This window comes from Pelophylax lessonae, assembly GCF_965119305.1.
Source record: "Pelophylax lessonae genome assembly, chromosome: 9".
Classification (NCBI taxonomy): domain Eukaryota; kingdom Metazoa; phylum Chordata; class Amphibia; order Anura; family Ranidae; genus Pelophylax; species Pelophylax lessonae.
Window position 1 is genome coordinate 98,488,804 of NC_138776.1, and position 23,668 is coordinate 98,512,471.

Below are 23,668 nucleotides of genomic sequence, written 5' to 3' on the forward strand. Positions count from 1 at the left end.
TATCTTTTGCGCAAACCAAATAATATACGCTTTTTGGGATTTTTTTTGCCAAAAATATGTAGCAGAATACAAATTGGCCCAAACTGATAAAAAAAATCCAATTTTTTATTTTTTTTTTTATTTGGAATGTTTTATAGCAGAAAGTAAAACATATTGTGTTTTTTTTTTTTTTTTTTTCAAAATTGTCGCTATTTTTTTTGTTTTTAGCACAAAATCTAAAAACCGCAGAGGTGATCAAAAACCACCAAAAGAAAGCTCTATTTGTGGGGAAAAAAAGGACATCAATTTTATTTGGGTATAGTGTCATACGACCACGCAATTGTCAACGCAATTGTCAACGCTGAATCGCAAAAAATGGCCTGACCAGGGGGAAAAACCTTCCGGGGCTGAAGTGGTTAATTGAAAAAGCTTAGGTTAGAAGCAGATTGGTTTCTATGAAGTGAGCCTGATTTTGCACTTGCACTCTAGCTTTAGTAAATAAACCCCTAAGTATCATTTATGTCTGCTACTTTGTTCCTATTAGGATGAATCACTTCTGACAATTTTTCCTGACACAGGAGAAAAATGGTGACAGGGGAGGGACCTCCAGCAGATTGACAGGCCAAGCTCTGTTCCTGTGTACTGTATGAAGGGGGTGTGTCTCTTCCCTTCAATTAGCTCTCAGAGCTCTCCTCACTGAGCTCTGTATAGTGTAATTTTCACTCTCAGCCCGTTTTTTTTTAACTCTCAGACCAGCTTTAAATATCAGCACTTTGAACCAATTTAGAAAGAATACTGTAGATAAACAGGTACAACTTCTGTAGGAGGATTTGTTTCACCTCTGTGCATCACCTGAGGCCAGTCACTTCACTGGGTATATGTAAGGGTTTACAACCACTTTAAAGCAGAGAGCCAGTCTCTTAGGTGAAAATAAGGTCAGCAGTTACAAAAACTGTTTCTGCTGACTTTTAATACACAGCCACTCACCTGTCCCACGATCCAGCAGTGTGCTCACACCAGCCGTTTTTCAACCTGCGTCCTCCCTCACCGGCACCTTTACTATGGTCACCCTGCTGTGATAGCTTGTGGCTTCAGAGCTGGGTGTCTACTCCGCATGCGCAAGCGACGCTGCACTGCGCATGCGCAAGCGACGCTGCACTGCGCACTGTGACTGGTCCCACAGTCCTCTGGAGGGAGGGGGGAAGGGAAACTTCAACTTCAGATCACCTAGTGGAAACATGTACTTGTCATAATTGGGTACCTGCTCCCCTCCCCTCTCTGAAAGCTCCAATTCACAAACAGGAGTGGGGAAGAAGGCCTTAAAGCAGAACTTCCTCTTTTGGTTAGAGCTCTGCTTTAAGTGCATTGTGTAATCAGTGGGATATGACCAATTCCTGACTATGCAGCAATTGTGTTGCTGTTCTCCTTCATAGTGTGAATTCCATTGTTTTACTTCCCTTTTAAATATTTCACGTGTGCAACTTGTCACATGGAAGACTATTTTCTCGGGCAAAGGAGATCGATGGACAAAGTTTACTGTGATTTGCTGTATCTGCTGTAATGAAATCTGCAATATATGGGGTGCCTGACTCCACTACCTGGAACTAGGAGAGTAAGTATTGTGCAATATGTAATCTAGTCATGTTTAGTGACAGACCTAAACCAGTTTTATAGCAATTCTGACATTTACCAGAAGGCCTGGTGTGTCTCCGCAAGAAGAAGAAAAGCTAGTTTGTGCTCACGTACGCTTTAGCTTGTCCTCCATGTTTTCTGCACTAAGCTGCAGTGTGTTATTAAAGGAAACCTTAGATGCTTTTACTGTCCCAAAAATGCTAACTGCCTGGCAGTCCTGTTTGATTTTCTGACTTTTTACTACTTTGAGTCACTGACCTGGAACTTGCATGTAGCTAGTGAAGGCAGAACTACTTATTTGCATAAATAGTCTATAAGCCAGGAATGCTTTTAATTCCCAGTATGGCCCCCCAGGAGATATAAAAGGCCTGTCTCTACACCAAGTATGTCTTCTGCCTTGCTTCTGGTTGTGGGCATTTTATCTAACTGCAATGAATCTGGCTGCTAAAATGGGACCGCAGGGACAAGGGTAGTCTCCCATTACAATTTTCATGGGTATCACAGCAGAAAGATGGAATCGAAAAAATATAGTCACGAGCAGTTGAACAAACGGGTCCCCTGATGTGAGGCTGCAAACGTAATAACCTCAAACAAAAACATGTCCATTAAAAGTGTATATAAACTCTAACAATGAACTTCCCTTTTTTTATTCCCTTTTGGTCTGTTAAACATGAAAGCACTTTGTTATGTCTGTTAGAGAAGTTCAAAAATGCCCTTGCCAGAAATTGTGTGAGCTGAGAACTGTGCTGTCAGCTCTTGCAGTTATCAGTTACATTGTTCTCAGCTGTCTCTCAGCACCACAAAATCACACATAGGTGTGCACAGCCTATTGCATTAGGGTGTGCACCTCAAAGCTCAAACACATATGTGTGTGTATGTAAAGCAGTGAACAGTGTCAGTAAGGGCTCTTTCACACGGTCTGCCTCCGTAGGCGGATCCGTGCTGCTCAGCAGGGATCGATCCGCCGATCCCCGCTGAACCGGCGGATGACAGCTCCGTCTCCACTTGCAGTGCGGAGAGGGAGGTGTCACAGCCCCCGCTGCTGTCCGCTCTCATCCGATCTGATCCCTGAACGGATGGAAAAATAGGGTTTCCATCCGTCCGGATTTCACGGATAGGATCGGATACGGATGGCAGCGGGTGTCAGCGGAGGTGTCTCCGCTGACATCCGCTGCCCCATAGAGCTGCATGGAGGATCCGATCAGATCCGCCTAAAAAACTGACAGGCAGATCTGATTGGATCGCCCGTGTGAAAGAGCCCTTAAGGCAGAGATTGGTGTATTTATTATTTGTTTACACTTTTATTTTTTATTTATTTTTTTAAATAATTTTTTACACATTTTTTCTGAAGCCCATTAGGGGACTTTGGTCAAATATCAGGGGTTTAAGCAGGGGGAATCTGCGCCACCCAGAGTGATTAGGGTGTGCCCAGGCACACCTGGCACACCCTGTGCGCACGCCTATGAAATCACACCTCACTATTTTTTATGGTTAATAGGAGAGTTGTAGTTCTATCTTGTTTCTGGGCAGAATCACTAGTTAAAAAAATAAAGGGAAAAAGTTTAAAAAAGAAAACGAATGCAGCCACCCAAGGATTTTTAAGTTGCAATATATAAAATGCTGTTTTTTGGTTTTAGATATAAGCCATAACCAATCGACATTTAGGCTCCATTCACATCTGAGCGTAGCACAGCGACAGGAGCTGCAGCTTTTTTTTTTTTTTGCTTTTTTTGTGTTTTTTTTAGTGCAGCATTTTTGAAACGGCCCCATTCATTTGAATGGGCCTTCCTCTGCTCCAAAAACTCTCCAAAGAAGCTCATGAGCCAACAGCATTTGACATTGATATTTTTGTCACAATTGTAGTGAGTTTTGTCGCTCTACAGTTATGGCGAAATCGCACTGTGCTTGGGGTGCCCGCGATTCAAATCGCCCATATGTGAACGAAGCCGAATGCTAAAAGCATTGTGTGCCATAAACTTTAACCATTTGTTAACCATACTTTTTTCACCTTTTTTATTTTCTGTTATACCTCCGTGCTGCTTTTCTCCTGCAGCCTTTTTGGAGCCACGTCCTGTCAGTATGCATGCCATCTAGCTGTGACTGCATGGTATTTCCTGGGGCAGGTTTCCTGGTGGTTTCACAGTTGAGTCTCCATATTTTATTTTGAACCAGCCACTTGTAGTCTTCATTGCCAGTGCATGAGACTGGGTGACAATGCAGGAACATATTTGCAAGAGCATTATCACCATACAACCCATACAACAGGAAGTACCCGAGCAAGAACTTTTATAGCAGGATCCACCAAGATGTCATTTTAAAATCAGGTGCAGATATGAAAATATTGAGGGTGAATTTAAAATGACTTTAGCATTTTAGTGCTTATACGAGATTTTGGTGATCTGTGTTTACATATTCTATAAAGAAATTTGAAAAATCAGTTTTTGATGTAACCATGCCTGTTTGGGGGGGTCAACTCCCATAAGTTCACAGGCTGATCATGCTGCAGAAGGGTGTTTAACATCAGGGTAAGTACAAATGAAAGTGGTTGTAAAGACAGAAGGGTTTTTTTGTTTTACCTTAAAGCGAAGTTCCACCAGCATATATGCTTCCTCCTCCCCCTCTGGTGCCACATTTGGCACCTTTCAGGGGGGAACGGGTACCTGTTTTTAACAGGTACCCTTCCCCACTTCCGGGAGACAACGCCCTCTCCTCCTTCCTCCGCCACCGGGCCAATTAGCAGGCGCAACACGTTTCGCGCATGCGCAGTAGGGAACCAGCTGTGAAGCCGAAAGGCTTCACTGCCGGGTTCCCTTACCCTGAATGTCAGCGGCAGCACCCGAGAGCTGATACAAAAATCGGCTTCTGGTGCCGACATCGCGGGAACCCTGGACAGTATTTGTAGCTGCTGACTTTTAATTTTTTTTCTGGGGGGAGGAACTCCGCTTTAATGCATTCTGTGTATTAGGGTAAAAAATCTACTGTGTTTAGCTGACGACTCTCCCTAAATGCTTACCTGAGACTGAACTCGATCCAGCTCTGTGCCCAAGAGCATTGGCTCTCTCCTCTTTCTCCCCCCTACTTGATATGGTGGCAGCAGCATGAGGAGGAGAGAACGGAGGGCAGGGCCAAGCTGGGCTGTGTGTGTGTGTCAATCAATACACACAGTCTTGCTTGGGATTGCGCCCACACGAGTGCCCCCATAGCAAGCTGCTTTCTATGGGGGCACTCAGAAGGGTGGAGGTACCAGCGGGGGAACCCAGAACAGGAAGATCAGGGCTGCTCTGTGCAAAACCATTGCACAGAGCAGGTAAGTATGACACGTTTGTATTAAAGTGACTTTTATAATCACTTTAATACCCTGTAGATAAGATAAGAATGAGCTCACGTTGGGTCTAAATTTTTGGGTTTGAACTGAACCCAGAAGTAAACTGTATTTCCTACCTACTGCTGCAAATCGACTGTGGGCAGGGCATTCCCCACAGGGAATGGGGCCATATTGGGTCAATGTCACAAGCACCCCCCACTCATTTTGTGTACATACAGTTGCTGGTGGGGGATTCCCTGGCTGCAGTTGATCAGGTGACATTAACAACTTCTGGGTTCAATGCAAACCCAACTCATATCTCCCTGTAGACGGCTGCATGGTGAAAGAATTGGTAACGTATGCAATGTCAGCATTGCATAAAGATACACTTGATTTTCTAGTTCTAGTTGTGTCCTTTTGTATGTGGGCAGTTATTAAATATTTTGAACACTGCTAAGCAATAACTAAACTGCTTGATTCTAGGGCAGGCCATAGATGGTGCGATTTTCCTTCCGGGTGGTAGGGAGGCAAAGGGAGCCATCCCTGTGGGAGAAGAGCAGTGATTATTGCTGAAAATTCAACATACTGTTTGTACCCAAGTTGATCGATTCATTGACTTGGGTAAATTCAACCCGCCCATAGATGGTTTGAATCTCCGCCGGTCCCAGCTTAAGACCCAAGACTGATAGTTTTACAGTATCTCTTGTGATAGTGTGGCACCTGTTGGATAAGCTGTATGGTACTAAATTTAGCTGCTAAAAGCCTTTTTATTCACTGGAAAGAAGGGTAGTCAAAGATGGAAGCTGTTGCTGATAACAAATGCTCATAATTACTGGCGAAGAAAGACCAATTAGAATTTTGTCAGCAGACGCTGCCAAGATTGGGCTGACTGATGACTGCCCAGATGGGAGTTGTTTGCTGATATCTTGCAATTTATCTAGTCAATATTTAGAATGGGTGCCTCATCACCTGCTCACCGCCAAGGAGGAAATGTTCTGTCATTATTAGCAGTATTCATCCACTGTAAATGAATACAGTGCCTTGAAAAATTATTCATACCCAGAATACGTTATTAATCCCAAAGAGATTAATACAGTACCCCTTGAAATTTTCCACATTTTGTCATGTTACAACCAAAAACTTAAATATATTTTTTGGGGATTTTATGTTATAGACAAACACAAAGTGGCACATAATTGTGAAGTGGAAGGAAAATGAGAAATGGTTTTCAACAAATATATGAAAAGTGTGGCGTACATTTGTATTCAGCCTCCCTGAGTCAATACTTTGTAGAACCACCTGTCGCTGCAATTACAGCTGCAAGTGTTTTTGGATATGTCTCTATTAACTTGCACATCTAGAGAGTGACAATTTTTGCCATCCTTCTTTGCTAAATAGCTCAAGCTCTGTCAGAATGAATGGAGAGCATCTATGAACATCAATTTTAAAATCTTACCACAGATTCTCAATTGGATTCAGGTCTGGACATTGACTGGGTCTTTCTAACACATGAATATACTTTGATTCAAACCATTCCATTGTAGCTCAGTCTGTATGTTTAGGGTCGTTGTCCTGCTGATAGGTCAACCTCCGCCCCAGTCTCAAGTCTTTTGCTGACTCGAACAGGTTTTCTTCTAAGATTGCGCAGTATTTGGCTCTATCCATTTTCCAATCAACGCTGACCAGCTTCCCTGTCCCTGGTGAAGAAAAGCATCCCCACAACATGATGCTGCCACCACCATGTTTCACGCTGGGGATGGTGTATTTTTCTGCCACACACAGCATTTTGCTTTTAGGCCAAAAAGTTTAATTTTGGTCTCATCTGACCAGAGCACCTTCTTCCACATGTTTGCTGTGTCCCCCCACATGGCTTCTCGCAAACTGCAAACAGGAGTATTTATAGTTTTCTTTCAACAATGGCTTTCTTCTTGCCACTCTTCCATAAAGACCCGATTTGTGGAGTGCACGACCTATAGTTGTCCTGTGGACAGATTCTCCCACCTGAGCTGTGAATCTCTACAGCTACTCCAGAGTTACCATGGGCCTCTTGGCTGCTTCTCTGATTAATGCTCTTTAATACAGCTTTAATTGCAGCTAAAGGTGATTCAACATGAGATGTTCAAAGCTTGGGATATTTTTTTATAACCTAACCCTGCTTTAATCACTTCAGCCCTGGAAGGTTTTACCCCCCTTAATGACCAGGCCATTGTTTTGCGATTCGGCACTGCGTTGCTTTAACTGACAATTGCACTGTTGTGCGACACTGTACTCAAATACAATTGATGTCCTTTTTCCCCACAAATAGAGCTTTCTTTTCATGGTATAAACAAAAAAAGAGCATCAATTTTGAAAAAACACCAATATTTTCTACTTTCTGCTATAAAACATTCCCAATAAAAAAAAATCAAAAATCTAATTGTTTTATCATTTTAGGCCAATTTGTATTCTGCTACATATTTTTGGTAAAAAAAAATCCCAAAAAGCTTATAATTGGTTTGCGCTAAAGTTATAGCGTTTACAAACTACGGGATATATTTATGGACTTTTTTTATTTTTTTTATTAGTAATGGTGAAGATCAGCGATTTTTATCGGGATTGCGGCGGAGAAATCTGACACTAAGAGACACTTTTTGGGGACCAGTGACATTAATACAGTGATCAATGCTAAATGGTATGCACTGTTACTGTATAAATGACACTGGCAGGAAAGGGGGTGATCAATGGGTTAAATGTGTTCCCTAGATGTGCTTAATAGCTGTTTTGGGGATGGATTGAACAGAGGCAGAGAGAGATTGGTGATTCAGCTGACAGGAGAGCCGTCTTATATTGTTTACATACTAGGAGGCTCTCCTGTCAGTTTTGCCAAAGATTGCGGGAGGCTGGCGGCGATCGAGCCCGCTCCTCCTGACACCTGCCTCCCGCTGTGTTTAACCACAGCGGGAACGGGAATCAAGCGGCGCACTCGCGCCGCCAAAACCGCGTGCCCATATTCACGTAGATCTACGTGATTATGCACACCTGAGCCACCCTGCTGCAGTAAATCTGCTTTGGGTGATCGGCAAGTAGTTAAACTTCTCCACAACTTTATCCCTGACCTGTCAGGCGTGTTCCTTGGCCTTCATGATGCTGTTTCTTTGCTAAGGTTCTCTAACACACCTCTGAGGGCTTTACAGAACAGCTGTATTTATACTGAGATTAAATTACCCAGAGGTTTAATTAGGTGACTTCTGAAGGCAATTGGTTCCACTAGATTTTAGTTGGGTATCAGAGTAAAGGGGGCTGAATACAAATGCACGCCACGCTTTTCAGATTTTTAATTGTAACAAATTTTGAAAAACATTTATAATTTTCCTTCCACTCACCAATGATATGCCACTTTGTATTCGTTTATCAAATAAAATCCCAATAAAATAAATTTACGTTTTTGGTTATAACATGACAAAATGTGGAAAATTTCAAGGGGTATAAATACTTTTTCAAGGCACTGTAAGATATTGTGCTGACTAGAACCCAACTATCATTTAACAGGGCCAGGAGAGTGATGGGGCATACCAGGTGAAGTGGATGCAGTTCCTCTCAGATTAGGTCTTGAGATCCTAATGCACATATAAAAAATAAACACAAGAGCCTCCATCTAGGTGTAGCAATTTATTCAAAAAAGTAGAAAAGACAATAAAAATGTACTTACAAGTTAAAAGTAGATCAAGCCTTGTCAAAAACATATAGCCCTCCATAGCATCACTATGAGGCTGCAGAGCTCTGCAGCCATGAAGGAAACTATGATTTCCTAGTGTTAAAGGGGCCCTCCTGTTATCCTTGAAACGTGAAGCCACATCCCCTCCACTTTCTGTCATCACCCAACCCATAGAGGTGCTGTTTGGCGCTGCAGCCATCTTGCTACTTCTGGAAGCTGCTCTTGCTTATGTTCCAGCTTGTTCCGCTGTTCTTCCATCAAGAACTCTGCTTCAACTAGCCACATACCTGCAGAGCTCTGCAGCCTTACAGTGATCCTCTGGAGGTCTATATGGGTTTTTGACAAGCCTTGATCCACTTTTAACTAGTGAGTGCATTTTTATTGTCTCTTATACTTTTTTAATAAATTGCTACACCTAGATGGAGACTCCCTCTTGTGTTTGTTTTTTTTATTTATCCACTGTTTGAGATTTAGACCGCTCAAAGTTGGGGGAAAATGATGGTGTAGCAAATGTTCTTTTAAGACATTGGAGGCCTAGATAAGTAGTATGAATGTGCCTGCATGGGTCCTTACCCTACTAACGCTCTTTCTCTCTCAGCTCAGAAGCTCCGTATCTGCTCTGCTTTGTGGAGCATGTACTGACAGAACTAACTATGCCCACTGTGACCCTCAGTGCCTTGATGTGCTAATGATTAAAAGTGCATGTTCAAACCTGTCCAACACTATAGGCCCTCTCTGATCCTCAAACCACATTGCGTCTGCTGTTTTTAGATCTCACAGACTCCCCTTTAATTGGCTGGGGTGGTCTTACTGCCCTTTGCTTGAGCTGTTATAGTTGACAAATATTTGCCAATCATAGTTGTTTACAAACATTGTTATACATTAAGGCGAATTCGCAGCCTGTTCCCGCATCGCACACGCACCCCCGGCAGTTCACACTGCCATATGCGATCCGCTGGGGGTGTCAATGTAATCTTAACGACACCCCCAGTTTGATCGCATATCGCAGTGCGATCGTGCAGTTCGCACAGGATCGGATCACACAAGTGTGAACTGCTGTGCGATCCGATCCTGATGCGGCTGCAAAAATGCCTCCTGTGCGTGTTTGCTGCGGGTGCGATGCGAATTTAGCCATACAGTTTGTATGGCTAAACTCGCACCGCACAGCCGATCGCATGTAATGTCGGAGCAGTGCGCTCCGACATTACATGCGAACCCCGCACACGCACAAGTGTGAACCGGGGCTAAGGCCCCTTTCACACAGGCAGACCGTTCAGATCCGCCTGTCCGTTTTTTTGGCGGATCTGAACGGTCCCCCCATGCATCTCTATGGGGCATGTCCGCTGACACCCGATCCAATCAGTCAAATCTGGACGGATGGAAACCCTATTTTTCATCCATCCAGCGGATGGGATCGGATGAGAACGGACCGACGGTCCGTTCCCATCCGATTCACCCATAGAGATGTATGGGGCTCTGACAGCTGTGTCTCGGCACACAGTGCGGAGAACAGCTGTCATTCTCCTGCTCAGCGGGGGATCGACGGATCGATCCCCGCTGAGAAAAATGGAGTCCGTTTGACAGACTATATGTGTGAAAGAGCCCTAAGGCTCGGTTAACACTAGAGTGTGGCACTTTTGAGGCAATTTGAGGTGCGATAATGTAATGTGACTTGTGTGACATATTGACACGATTTTACTCCTGTAAGATTTTGATCCGTAGTAGTCAAGGCACTACTGCTGCTTTGCATTGAAGTTTAGGGTTCAAAAACATGAAATCACTTTCCAAATTGCATCAGAATTGCATGAACATGCAATTCCATAGAGCAAAAATCAAGCTCAAATTGCACCAAAGTAGCACAGAAACCATTTCCAAAATCACTCTATTCTGATCAGGCACCAATAAAAGCAATGTGATTTCCATTGTCATGAAGTTCTGTGCAACTCAAGTGGCATCAGAAATCACACTAGTGTGAACCAGTTATCACAGAAGTGTGACTTCTAAATGTTTAAGCAGGAGTATGCTGCAAGTGTGGTGTTAAATGTACATATATGGAAGAGCTGGAGGACCATTTTGCAACTTATTAGGTCAATTGGCAACATGATTGGGTATAAAAAGAGCCTCTCAGAGTGACAGTGTCTCTCAGAAGTCAAGATGGGCAGAGGATCACCAATTCCCCCAATGCTACGGCGCAAAATAGTGGAGCAATATCAGAAAAGAGTTTCTCAGAGAAAAAATGCAAAGAGTTTGAAGTTCTCATCATCTACAGTGCATAATATCATCCAAAGATTCAAAGAATCTGGAACAATCTCTTTGCGTAAGGGTCAAGGCCAAAAAACCATACTGGATGGCCGTGATCTTCGGGCCCTTAGACAAGCCTTTTTCAACCAGGGTGCCCAGGCACCCTGGTGTGCCTTGAGGTTCCTTCAGGAGTGCCTTGGCAAAATGCCTAAAAATTGTATATAAGCCAGTGTGTGGATGAAGTCTTCCCTTTTAGTTACACAAAGTCACAGATTTGCATCATCAGTTGATAAGGATGATGTCAGTCGCCTGCATAGCATCCTTGTTTGCCCCTCCCCTGCCCCGCTCCATCAGCGTTGGCATCACGTTAGCTGAGTGATGGAGAAAAACTGAGGGAGAGGAGAAACATTGGAATGCTAGTCAGTACCAGTTTGCAAAAGTATATGTGCTTTGGAAGAATAAATCACCTCTAGAGTTGAGTGTCCTACTTGGACTTGTGGCTGTTGCTGCATTATGTAAAGCTATTAGAATAGGTTTTACATTTTAGAATGGGGCGCCTCTAGACTGTCCATCATTTTTAAAGGGTGCCTGGAGATTGTCCAACGTTTTTAAAGGGTGCCTTGAGTGAAAAAAGGTTGAGAAACACTGCCTTAGACGGCACTGCATCACATACAGGAATGCTACTGTAATGGAAATCACAACATGGGCTCAGGAATACTTCCAGAAAACATTGTCGGTGAACACAATCCACTGTGCCATTCACCGTTGCCGGCTAAAACGCTATAGGCCAAAAAAGAAGCCAAATCTAAACATGATCCAGAAGCGCAGGCGTTTTTTCTGGGCCAAGGCTCATTTAAAATGGTCAATGGTGGCAAAGTGGAAAACTGTTCTGTGGTTAGACTAATCAAAATTTGAAGTTCTTTTTGGAAAACTGGGAGGCCATGTCATCCGAGCTAAAGAGGACAAGGACAACCCAAGTTGTCATCAGCGCTCGGTTCAGAAGCCTGCATCTCTGATGTTATGGGGTTGCATGAGTGCGTGTGGCATGGGCAGCTTACACATCTGAAAAGGCACCATCAATGCTGAAAGCTATATCCAAGTTCTAGAACAACATATACTCCCATCCAGACATAGTTTCTTTCAGGGAAGACCTTGCATTTTCCAACATGACAATGCCAGACCACGTACTGCATCAATTACAACATCAAGGCTGCGTAAAAGAAGGATCCGGGTACTGAAATAGCCAGCCTGCAGTCCAGATCTTTTCACCCATAGAAAACATTTGGCCCATCATAAAGAGGAAGATGCGACAAAGAAGACCTAAGACAGTTGAGCAACTAGAAGCCTGTATTAGACAAGAATGGGACAACATTCCTAAACTTGGGCAACTTGTCTCCTCAGTCCCCAGATGTTTCCAGACTGTTATAAAAATAAGAGGGGAGGCCACACAGTGGTAAACATGGCCTTGTCCCAACTTTTTTGAGATGTGTTGATGCCATGAAATTTAAAATCAACTTATTTTTCCCTTAAAATTATACATTTTCTCAGTTTAAACATTTGATATGTCATCAATGTTATATTCTGAATAAAATATTGAAATTTGAAACTTCCACATCATTACATTCTGTTTTTATTCACAATTTGTACAGTGTCCCAAGTGTTTTGGAATCGGGTTTGTAGAAGTCAGGATTGTTTGTGAAATTTATATTAAATTGGAAACCAAAGACTTCCAGGAATTTTTGTCAAAGCCTAACTGAACAAGCTAAAGTAAGAAGCTGACTATCCTGTATAGCTGCACCAGATTTTGCACTCTCCAGTTTTAGTAAATCAACCCCACTGTCTCACACTGCTCTGCACATGCTCAGTTGCTCTCTATTTTTAGGTACTGTGCCGAATTTGTAGAGGCTGTTCTGCTAACAGCCTAAAGATTTACTGCTGTTAGGGGGCTCTGGACTTGACCAAAATGACAGCCTCCAGCAAGAAGAAATAGTAGCAATGCTGGAGGTAATTTACAGCACACACTCATTTTGTTGGCATAATTAATAATTTGGAATGTTTGTTTCCTACTAAAGAAAATTAGATTTTATCAATTTGTATGAGTAAAGTTACACTTTAATAATCATTATGCTGTTTTACACTGTGCATGTTCTAGGAAGGTCCTCTGCTCTTTCTATTAAAGAAATGATAGCTCTCAATATACAAAAAGGGAGTAGGGCAAAAAAGGAAACATAATTGTAGTTTTTTTTTTTTTAATAATATACACTATATGTGTACACCTCAAAATAACTGAGTTTAGATGTTTCAAGTTGAGGGTAGTGCTAGATCAGATTCAGGCTCGGTTCACACATATGTGATGCGGGAACCCTGCGAATCCACTGCGGGTTCCCACATCACATTCAAATTGCAGGCAGTTCACACTGCCATATGCGAATCACTGGGGGTGTGAATACAAAGTTAACGACACCCCCAGATTAGTTTGCATATCGCAGTGCGAACTGACAGTTTGGTCATAAATTGGATTGCATTGGTGTGAACCACCATGTGATCCGATTCTATTGTGGACCCAAAAAAGGGTCCTGTGCGTGTTCAGTCCGAATCAGATGTAAATTCAGCCATACAATCTATATGGCTGAATTCGCATCGCACAGACATCGCATGTGCTTTTCAGAGCAGTGCGCTCTGAATCACATGCAATGTCTGCCATTGCACTAATGTGAACCGGGGACTCACACTTTTCCAAGGCTATAATGCAGGGGTCTTCAAACTATGGCCCTCCAGATGGTCAGGAACTACAATTCCCATCATGCCTAGTCATGGCTGTGAATGTCAGAGTTTTACATTGCCTCATGGGAAGTGTAGTTCTGCAGCAGCTGGAGGGCCATAGTTTGAGGACCCCTGCTATAATAAGTGTTGGGTAAAGGCAGCTTATTTATTTGATCGGGCTGCCTAATGCACCGAAAAGGTGTTTACGCTATTTTTGTAATGCTGAGCACCACAATGCATGGTGGTGTGTTAGAATATGTTTTAGTGCGTGGCACCAGCATGCACAACACAATAGTGTGAACCTGGCCTTAATGCTAAAACATACAAAGACCTTTTAGACATGCATTTCCAACCTGAAACAATAAAGAGAAGGCTCTTTTCTGCTCCAGCATGATTGTCCTCCTGTGCTCAAAGCCTTATCTATAAAGAGTTGGTGTGAGTTTTGTTTAGGAACTTGAGTGTTTTGCACAGAGCCCAGTTCCCTTGGGACTAGGGATGCGCTCAGGTGTGTTCATATTCTAATCCCAACCCACCTGAGCAATCTTGCCAGGAAGCCATCTTTGCACACTGACAATCATGAGCAGCCTAGGGGGCGTGTATATGTGCAGCTGCAGGCCGGGAAATTCCTCAGTCACTTATGATAGGTGGTGTGCAGTGAGGGCTTCCTGGCGGGATTGCTCAGGTGGGTTGGATCTAGGATTGGAATACGGCTGAGCTCATCCTTGTCATGGGAGGAACTGAAACACTGATTGCAAGCCAGATCCTCTTGTCCAATTGAAATACTTGACACAAACAAATGCTTTATTGGGTAATGAGCATACATTTCTGCAGACGCACTCTAAATTCTTTCGGAACACCTTTCAAAAAGAGTGAAGACTTTTAGAGCTGCAAAAGTCCACAAAATTTAAGTCTAAAGCCTCGTACACACGCAACAAATTTCCGCCGACACTCTCTTCAGAAGTGATGTCGTGTTGGATTGCTTTGTATGTGTTCTTTCATCTCTGAGAATGCCTAGTCTTGCTCATAAGATTTTTTCCCATCGAAATCTGTACTAATGAGATGAAAATCGTACGTGTTTTGATGGTCGACAAAAATGATATAGCCTGCACACCAGGTTTTTTTCGGCCGAAAAGTTGGAGTCGGTTGTCGGAAGCATCATACTAACAAGCCGAAAATCGGTCGTCGGACGAAAATTCCCGGCCGAATTTCTTCTCCTGTGTACGGGGCTTTATAGTATAGCCTTCAGCTGTTAATAAAGAACATAAGACTATTCACATTAGTCCTTGTTACCTCAAAGGAGCTTATAATTGCATAGATATAGGATCATTGGCCCTCCAATCTATAACAGTCTAATCAGAGAATGACCGCTGAAGATACTACCTGATTGATTATTGATGAGAAGAATTAAGCAGCCAGGGCTTGATCATGTTAGATACTGATTTTTCAGCCGTAGGATTTTCTAACTGCTTTGTCATGTCTGTTTGTTTGGTAGGTAGAATTTCGTAGTACAACATTAAAAAGAAATCCTTTGGATACTTGAACTTGCGCTTTATGAATTAGTGATGGCAGACTAATATGGCAGCCAAAGAGTTAATAGCACCCCGCTGTGCAGACAAATAGGAATGATTTTCTAGTCTGTCAGGGAGCTGTTGGCCCGAGCAGTGTGACACAATAATGCAGAATTTCAAACCTTTCTTTGTAATTCTTTTTGGCATGTTTCTCCGCATCCAGCTACAAGCTGCCTCGCTCTAATATAAACTGTATAGAATAAGAATTAGAGATGCAGCACAGAAAAATTACTCAATAGAATTTGCTTGTTTTCCTCTGTCTCCTTAATCAGGATAAATTGATGTATGCCATTTCATTTTAGTGGGGTACAGAAAACACATTTATAGCAACAGACAAATATAAGTTCATTTAGCACTGCTGTGATTCGAGTAATTAGGCAGATTGGTATCAGAGCATTTCTGAAATCCAGGCAAGCGGGTATATTATATAGCTAAAATACGTACAAAAAAGGTCTTTTATAATCTAGACACACCTGCATAAACATCAAAGCCAGGTTCCTAACCTCACCCTTCATTTCTACATTCAAGCAATACAGCTTGATCACTAACCCATTACAGCCTACTGATCAGGCACTTTGCTGCGGAGGTCAACTGTTCATTCTACACTTCCAGGCAGTACAGGATTGATTACAATGTATCTGTGTCTATAAAGTAATAACAAACACATTTAGTTACAAGTGTATTTCAATTAAAACATCTTACAACGCTATTTTAGGCACCGTATTGTACAAAGTCATGCAGCAGCATAAGGGCCCTTTCACATTGCAGCGCTTCTAAAATGCACAATGCATTTATTAAAGCTGCATAGCCTGTTTTAAATGGGTTGTAGGAAGCGCATAAGCAGTGAAAAGCGTCAGTGGCACAGGACACAGTGGGGTGTTGGCTCCTTATCAATAGGCTATTTATTGGTTGTTAAGGAGCCAAGACATGCTGGAAACCTACACATACACTGCCCCCCTGTACCTCCATTGTGGTCACCAAGCTCCTCTCTGCTTGAATTGTCTTGCTGGCTGGGCAAAGACAGAGCAGAGCCCACCATCTTTTGCCCCGTCATTACACGGGACACTGCAGAGGGGGGAGGAGCCAGGAAAACTGGGCAGGACAGAAAGGAACTGTAAAACAGGGAGGGGGACCAAACTTTAAACTGAAAGCCGGGGAGAAGCTCAGGCGGCATGTGAGGGGAGGAAGGGGGCAACTGAATGTAACATTCAACAGACCATGGAGGTACAGGGGCATATGTTTACATAGTTTTATATAGTAGTTGAGGTTGAATAAAGACAATAGTCCATTCAGTTCAACCTGTGTAGGCGCGCGTGGCCGTAATCATCTCTTCTACCCCTTAATGTTCTGATCTTTGAGGTGTACGTCCAAGAGTCTTTTGAAAGTAGCCATACTTCCCACAGAAACTACCTCTTCTGGTAGAGAATTCCACAATCTTGTAGCCCTAACAGTAAAAAAAAACCCCTGCGTTGCCTGAGGTCAAAACGCTTCTACTCTAATCTCATTGTATGTCCTCGAGTTCTCATGCAATCCTTGCGACTGAATAGCTTTTTTTTCTATGCTGAGATCACCATTGAGGTATTTATAAATTGCTATCATGTCCCCTCTCAGGCGTCTCTTCTCCAGGGAGAATAAATTAAGCCATTGTAGACACTCTTCATGATTAAGGTCCTCCAATCCCCTAATTAGTTTAGTTGCCCTTCTCTGAAATCTCTCCAGCTCCAACACATCCCTCCTGAGGACTGGCGACCAGAACTGGACAGAATACTCCAGATGCGGTCGGACCAGAGTTTTATAAAGTGGAAGGATTATAGTCTTATCTCTGGAATACATCCCTTTATTTATGCATGCTAATATTCTGCCGGCTTTGGCAGCTGCCGCTTGACATTGCATGCTATTGCTTAGTCTATCCTCTACCAAGACTCCCAGATCTTTCTCCATTCTTGACTCCCCCAAAGGGGGAATCTTTTTTAAAAAAGTGTTGTGACCCCAAAAATGCTCCAAAAAACATGCCCTGGGTGCCTTATTGTTGCATTTTTGATGTGGTCCCTATTGATTTCAATTGAGGGTGCATCTTTGGTGCGCTTTTGGAAAGTGCACCAAAAATGCTACATGCAAGACTTTTCAGAATACAGGGTAAAATAAACAATGCTTCAGTGTGAAAGGGCCCTAATGCTGTGTGGTCCTATTTGCTTCTGGTACCAAAAAAAAAAAAAATGGTTTGCTTCTATTACTCTTGATTTTTCCATTACTGCCAGACCATAAACATAGCTTACAGTAATCATTTGAGCAGAAGTCTGCTTAAGTAAACGGTGTCTCCTCTGCTTGGCTTTATGCTACATGGAGGGTTGTTTATGTTCCTCATATTTATTTTCACTTAATTCCATCTGTCTTGTTGCATTTTCTGCACATCCGTAATCTTCATTAATCCATGTTGTAGCAACAGTGTTCAGTTCTCTCAGAAATCATGTTGCCCACTAGTGGAGCGATCTAGCCAGCTCAGTGCGTTGCTTGCCCTGGAGAATCACAGGGGCCTCAGCTGTTCCATCAGTGTAGGTTATGTGCAACTGCTGCTGTATAAATGCCCATAATATAGGTTATTTGCTCAGCTCATGTATCTTGATACGTGTTCTCTAATTCCATGTTTTTGTGTTAAGCAGTGTATTGTTCTGTTGTTTCAGAAAAATGTGATGGCCCTGCTGCAGACATGTAGTAATGATATTGTATTGTCTCTCTTCCAGGAGAAACATGGAAGCTTCAGCAGTTTGCAGGTATAGCATAACAGATATTCACGATGTGTTTGAGGGTGATTACATGGAATATCAAGATCTTTTAAGAAAATGGTCTCGATATCAAGGGGATCCACCGAGGCCAAGACCAGGTTCTGTAAGTGTTTCTTAACCCTGTATCCGTCATGTTTTGTGTGTAATAAAAGATATGCCAAACATGCACAAATCATCTGGAGTAATGGCAAAAGCAGCAGGATCAACTAGAATATGAACAAAGATGAAAAAATATCTGGAGAAACAGATATTCAAATACTGCCTTAATTATCCCGATCAGGCTCGCAATGGAATACTGCCACCTACCTATCTTATAAGGGCATCTTTAGTTACCGTTGGAAAGAGGATGCCAGGGGGATGGGCCTTAAAGCGGGGCTCCACCCCAAAGGGGAAGTTCACCTTTCAGACCTCCTCCACATCTCCAGTTTGTAAAAAGGAACTTTTGGGGAGGAGGGGGGAGCGGGTACCCGATTTTGACAGGTACCTGCTCCCCTTTTCGCTACAATCCCCTTTGCAATCCGAAGCGGAAGTTCTCCTTCCCACTTCTTCCCAAAGTCTTCTGGGACACATGGCAGGTCCAAGAAGACTTCAGGACTAGTCACAGGCACTGCTCGCGCATGGGAAGTGGGCACCTCGCTGTGAAAATGCAAGCAGTCACTGCCGGGTGTCCTTAGTAAAGTTGCAGGCACCACTGAGGGAGGACACTGACAAAACGGCTGGGGTGAGTGCACCGCTGGATCAGGGGACAGGTGGGTGGCTGTTTATTAAAAGTCAGCAGGTACAGTTTTTGTAGCTGCTGACTTAACATTTTAAGTCAAGAGACTGGAGCTCCGCTTTAAGCTGTCCATAGACCAATAGATTTTTTTTTTTGTTCAGCCTATGGACTGAATAAAAAAATCAAGATAGATTTGCTCTATCTATGTAAAACAGCACAGGAAGATTAATCTCCCAGTGTGGCTACTGTTGTCTGACAGCCAGTGGTACCAGCTGCCAGAATACTGGAGCCAGGCCTGGATGTCATTGGATGCAGTTGCTGTTAGACTATTTTCCACCCAGCTCCTTTGATTTTTTCATATGAAGGATTTTGGGCTGAGTGGTGCTGACGGGGCCACCCACTAAATAAATTCATTAGGAACTGGATGAAATTGCTCATTGTATGATAACCTGCTTAAGTTCCAAATCCTTTAAAATGGGAAAAAATGTTTAGAGGGGGTTCTGTGATGCTCATTTAGCAAGAGACTTTATTCAATAAGTCATGTTGTGTAAAATAAGCCAGCTACCAGAAAGCTAATTTGATTTTGGGCTACGCCTATCACTTTATCAACACCTAAAAGCGATCTTAAAAATGAAAGAAACTTTTTTTTTTAACCCTGTAATAGCACACACTTGGAATGTTTACCTTTTCTTGGTAAGAAAGCTAAGGTCCACACTCTGTAAGTGCCTGGGCACATGTCCAGGACCTAGTCAATGCTGAAGGGTTGGCTCACTTTTAAGGCAGATATGGTGACTGGCTGACTCTGTCTGATTGTCAGCACACTAATCCACTTTGGCAGACCATATAGCAGCATGTTATGTGAAACATATCTGCGGAAATCCCAAATTTGGTTTGTTGCAGAAAATGTTACATTTTTTTAAATTTATTTTTGTGGTTCCTGGTTTCCCCTACAATTTTCCCCAGATTGATGGTTATTTAAAATTACATGAGGGGATATAATGCAGAAACTGTTAAACGGTTACCAGACTATACCTAAAACTATGATTAATGAATCTTGAAGGGAAACGCAATAAAAATACTGCATAAAGCATATCTAGATTTTCAATTGAAAACAATATTGCATATCTTGCCAATATTCTAAACTGATGCTCTAAATAGAGGAAAATAAATACTTCATTATAACTTGTTTATGGTTTGAAAACAGTAAGGTCTGACCAGCCCCAAACTGTGTGGAGGGAATTAGAAAGTCATACTAAACACAGTTCCGCCCATTTTTCTCCAAAATTCATAAGTTAGTGACAAAAACAGTCACATTTAAATTTGCATTTAAATCTTTTATGTCTTTGTTACTGAAGGGAGAAAACGCTGCTCCAGGTGTGTGATGGTAGCTTAGAGGTGGAATATCCCATAGAGTGTTAGTCCCGGCCCGCCTCCGTGGAAAACTTGTAAGAAAAGAAACGGCCGCACATCCAGGAATTCCAATTGCCTTTAATTTCCAAAGTGATGACACCAAAGACACCAACATTGGGTCACGTAGACGCGTTTCACATATCCATATTGTGCTTAATCATTACCATGATTAATAATGATTAAGCACAAGATGTATGTGTGAAACGCATCTACGTGACCCTATGTTGGTGTCTTTGGTGTCATCACTTTGGAAATTAAAGGCAATTGGAATTCCTGGATGTGAGGCCGTTTCTTTTCTTACAAGTTTTTGTCTTTGTTAGTCAAGCAGAGAGGTGACACGTTTCATATAACCCTCCCCAGCTATCACACACATCAGCCTAAAGCCTATTACACACATTAAGTATTTTTTTCTTTCAACCCAGTGGGCTGAATTGAAAAAAACGGAGAGGTCGCCATACTAATTATGTAATCCTACTGAGCTTCTCTTCTCCCCCGTTGTACTATTGTGTTCTGACAGGGGGACTTCTGGTCAGATGCTGGTTTTTCAGCATGCTTGTTTGACACAAGCTGGTTGTGAGACACATGGGCAAAATTTCGGCCGGTTAAGCAGGAACATTAGGATTGTGTGTACCAAGCATAAGACATTTATCACGAAAAAAAGAGGCATCATAGATCTCATTAAAACAATCCAAGCTGCAACTAAACTTGTTGTAAAACCGCTTAGACACATGGCATCCTGAACACAGAAACTGTGTATGGTTTTATTCGACCTGAAACTGCCCTTTCATAACTCCTGAAGCTCTTAATTCCATCTCCAACAGTATGGAGTTGAATGAGCAGTCTGTTTTCCTGAAGAAGGTATTTCAGAACATAGCAAGAAGTACCAGGAGGCTGCAGGCAACATTGCTGGACAGGACTTCTCTTCAGTAAAATTTAGTCGTTATATATTAGCATTGTTTCAGAGGCTGTAAAAATGTAGCATATTTGGCAGCAGTGTAGTTATTATATTGTAACCCTTTGACCGTGAAGAATGTGTACTGTACATCATTACTGTACCTATTTTAGGTAGCCAGTAACATATAGTATATCATATATATCGTATATAATGCTAATCAAACGGTTTAAAAAAAAAACCCTCACTGCTTTGTATGTAGGTGGGTGGCTGCATAGGAACCTGATTTCTGCTAGAGTCACACCCCACCCTTCTTGTCCCTGCCACCTCACCTCTGGCAATGAGACTGGTGTCCTGTGTTATTGCCAGTCTCACTACCAGTTTCCATGTTGAGGATGCCATGCGTGGAGAATAGGTAACAGGAGCCAGAGGCGTAACTAGAACCTTCAGGGCCCCGGTGCAAGAAACCATGAAGGGCCCCCCGGCCAGGGCCCTTCTCTTCAAGCCTGGGGCTCTTCCCACTGATCCTGGGGCCCTTTACTCTCATTGCGGGACCCTTTCACAAGTTCTGCAGTGGGCCCCCTTCCTGCCATCTTGGGGCCTCCCCACGGTGGTGGAATGCCAGGGCCCGGTCGCAAATGTGTGACCTTTGCTATCCTGGAAGTTCACCCACTGGTGTCAGTAGTTTTTATTTTATTTTTTTACAATGTCCCTGACTATGACTCTGTCCATTCAGAAAAAGGAAGGAGCTGGAAAATTACATATTTACCGACTCCTTCCTGGTTCTCTATTGTGACACATCACCTGCAGCAGCTGGCAGGAGAGGGTTGGGAGCACAGTGGGGGGGGGGGGGAAGCATAGTGGGGGGGCAGCACAGTGGGGGGGGGGGCAGGGGAGCTCATAACAGGGGCCCAGAGACAGCAGAACACAAGTGAGCTGGATTGGAGGGGCGGCGGGGGCAGTATACAGAGGGACCAATCTCCTCCATTTTCCTCCCGCAGTTACAGGAGGAAAAAGGAGGACAGTGATTTCTCTACATTTTGCCCCCGCCGCCCCTCCTATCCAGGTGTACAGGGGAGCCACACAGGCCCCCTGGAGCATGGGGCCCGGTTGCAATTGTAACCCCTGCAACCCCTGTAGTTACGCCCCTGACAGGAGCCTCATGTACACTCATCTTCTGGCTCAGCACTTCTCTTCCGGCATGTTTTGTGTCACTGCCATGCCGGGAGAAAAGGAGATCAGGACTGAGCCCCTGCATTCCTGAGTCATTGATATCTTTTTAGCTCACACCCTGGTACGCACAGGCCGAATATCTGCCAGTGTAAAAGAAACTGGCCGACATTTGGTCCAGGTGTATTGCAACCTGTCTGCCCAAAGCTGTCCAAACATCTGGCTCCTGCCGACCGGGCATACTGTAAAAACAGTTGCCAATCAGCATCTGATCAGCTCTCAAACTCAATGACTACCAGCACTGATTGGTGTGTGATGAGGGGGGCCCTTTCAGAACACAATAGCTCAGTGGGGAAATCGCTGCACTAACATTGCATAGGTAGTACAGTGCTTCAGCAAAAAAACAGAAAAAAAAACTGCGAAAACATTACGGGTTTAGAGGTTTCTTCTTTATTTGTTCTCGTTTTATCTTAATTGACTGTTCAGTTACCTTAAAGTAATGAAAATGGTGTAGGTGAACAAATTAAAGCATCAGCATGAATTGTCTAGAGAACTCACACATTAAAAATTCCACGAATACGTTTTCTTTCACACAGTGCATTACAAATGAACTGCGAAGCAGCAATTACAACAATTCTCAGGATCTCCCCAATAATGTCCTGGATTTTGTAAAACTCCATCCTCTTATGGCTGAAGCGGTAAAGTCTATTGACAAGCAACCAATTCTCATGAAGAAGAACATCATTTATACCCAGATAGCTGCAGACAGAGTCACAGCTCTGGATAGAGAACAATATGATGTCCTGTTTCTTGGCACAGGTCTGTATAATAAAACTTTTTCTGGGAGCCTTGACACAAAGTGTGGATTTTGGGTTGGATTTCTAATATTGGTCAGAGATGTGCTTTCATTATTTTTAACTATCAATAGCGCATTGAAGGGTTCACTGGTAGTCAAAATTGTGCAGTGGCTGGACAGGGTGATTGGCTGTATGCTTTGGTATAAAATAATACCTTGAGTGGTTCTTATGCATGGTTCTGGATTATGTACGAGAGCAAGTGTAATGATAAATATTGTATGTATATATTGCATATCCATGCAAAGCTTGCAAACAAGTGTCTTAGTTTGCAGATCCAGGGGATGCAAATATTTTCTAAAGCTGGTCATATGCTGTCCACCAACAGATTCCTCCATCCACTCAAATGAGGTGGATGGTGGAATCCCCTCCAGCATGTCCCTTTTGACAGAAGTCAAATGATCGAGCAGCTACACATTGCAGCCACACATTAAAATTCTGCCAGTCTCTGCTGAAGCATTTTAATTTCAGTCAGTGTATAGCCAGCTTTACGCCAGTCATACATGGATTGAAATTTGGCCAGCACAGCAAGGACTGGCCAAATTTTGATGCATGTATGGGCAGGGTGGTTGTTCAGAAGTCAATATACCAATTGACTTCTGTACAACCACCCCGCTGGAAAATTTCTGCTTGATCAGAGCCACTGGCTATAGCGGGGAAGTC

General features: G+C 43.0%; 1 protein-coding gene across 1 annotated transcript in view; it reads left to right on the forward strand.

The window, feature by feature from the left end:
• The window catches only part of SEMA4G (semaphorin 4G), a 224,570-nt gene that overhangs the window by 184,311 nt on the left and 16,591 nt on the right, over positions 1 to 23,668 (forward strand). Inside the window, exons 9-10 of the mRNA XM_082268409.1 lie at positions 17,923 to 18,067; positions 22,748 to 22,970. Of these exons, the coding sequence (XP_082124535.1) occupies positions 17,923 to 18,067; positions 22,748 to 22,970 (368 nt within the window). The remainder of the gene's footprint in view (positions 1 to 17,922; positions 18,068 to 22,747; positions 22,971 to 23,668) is intronic.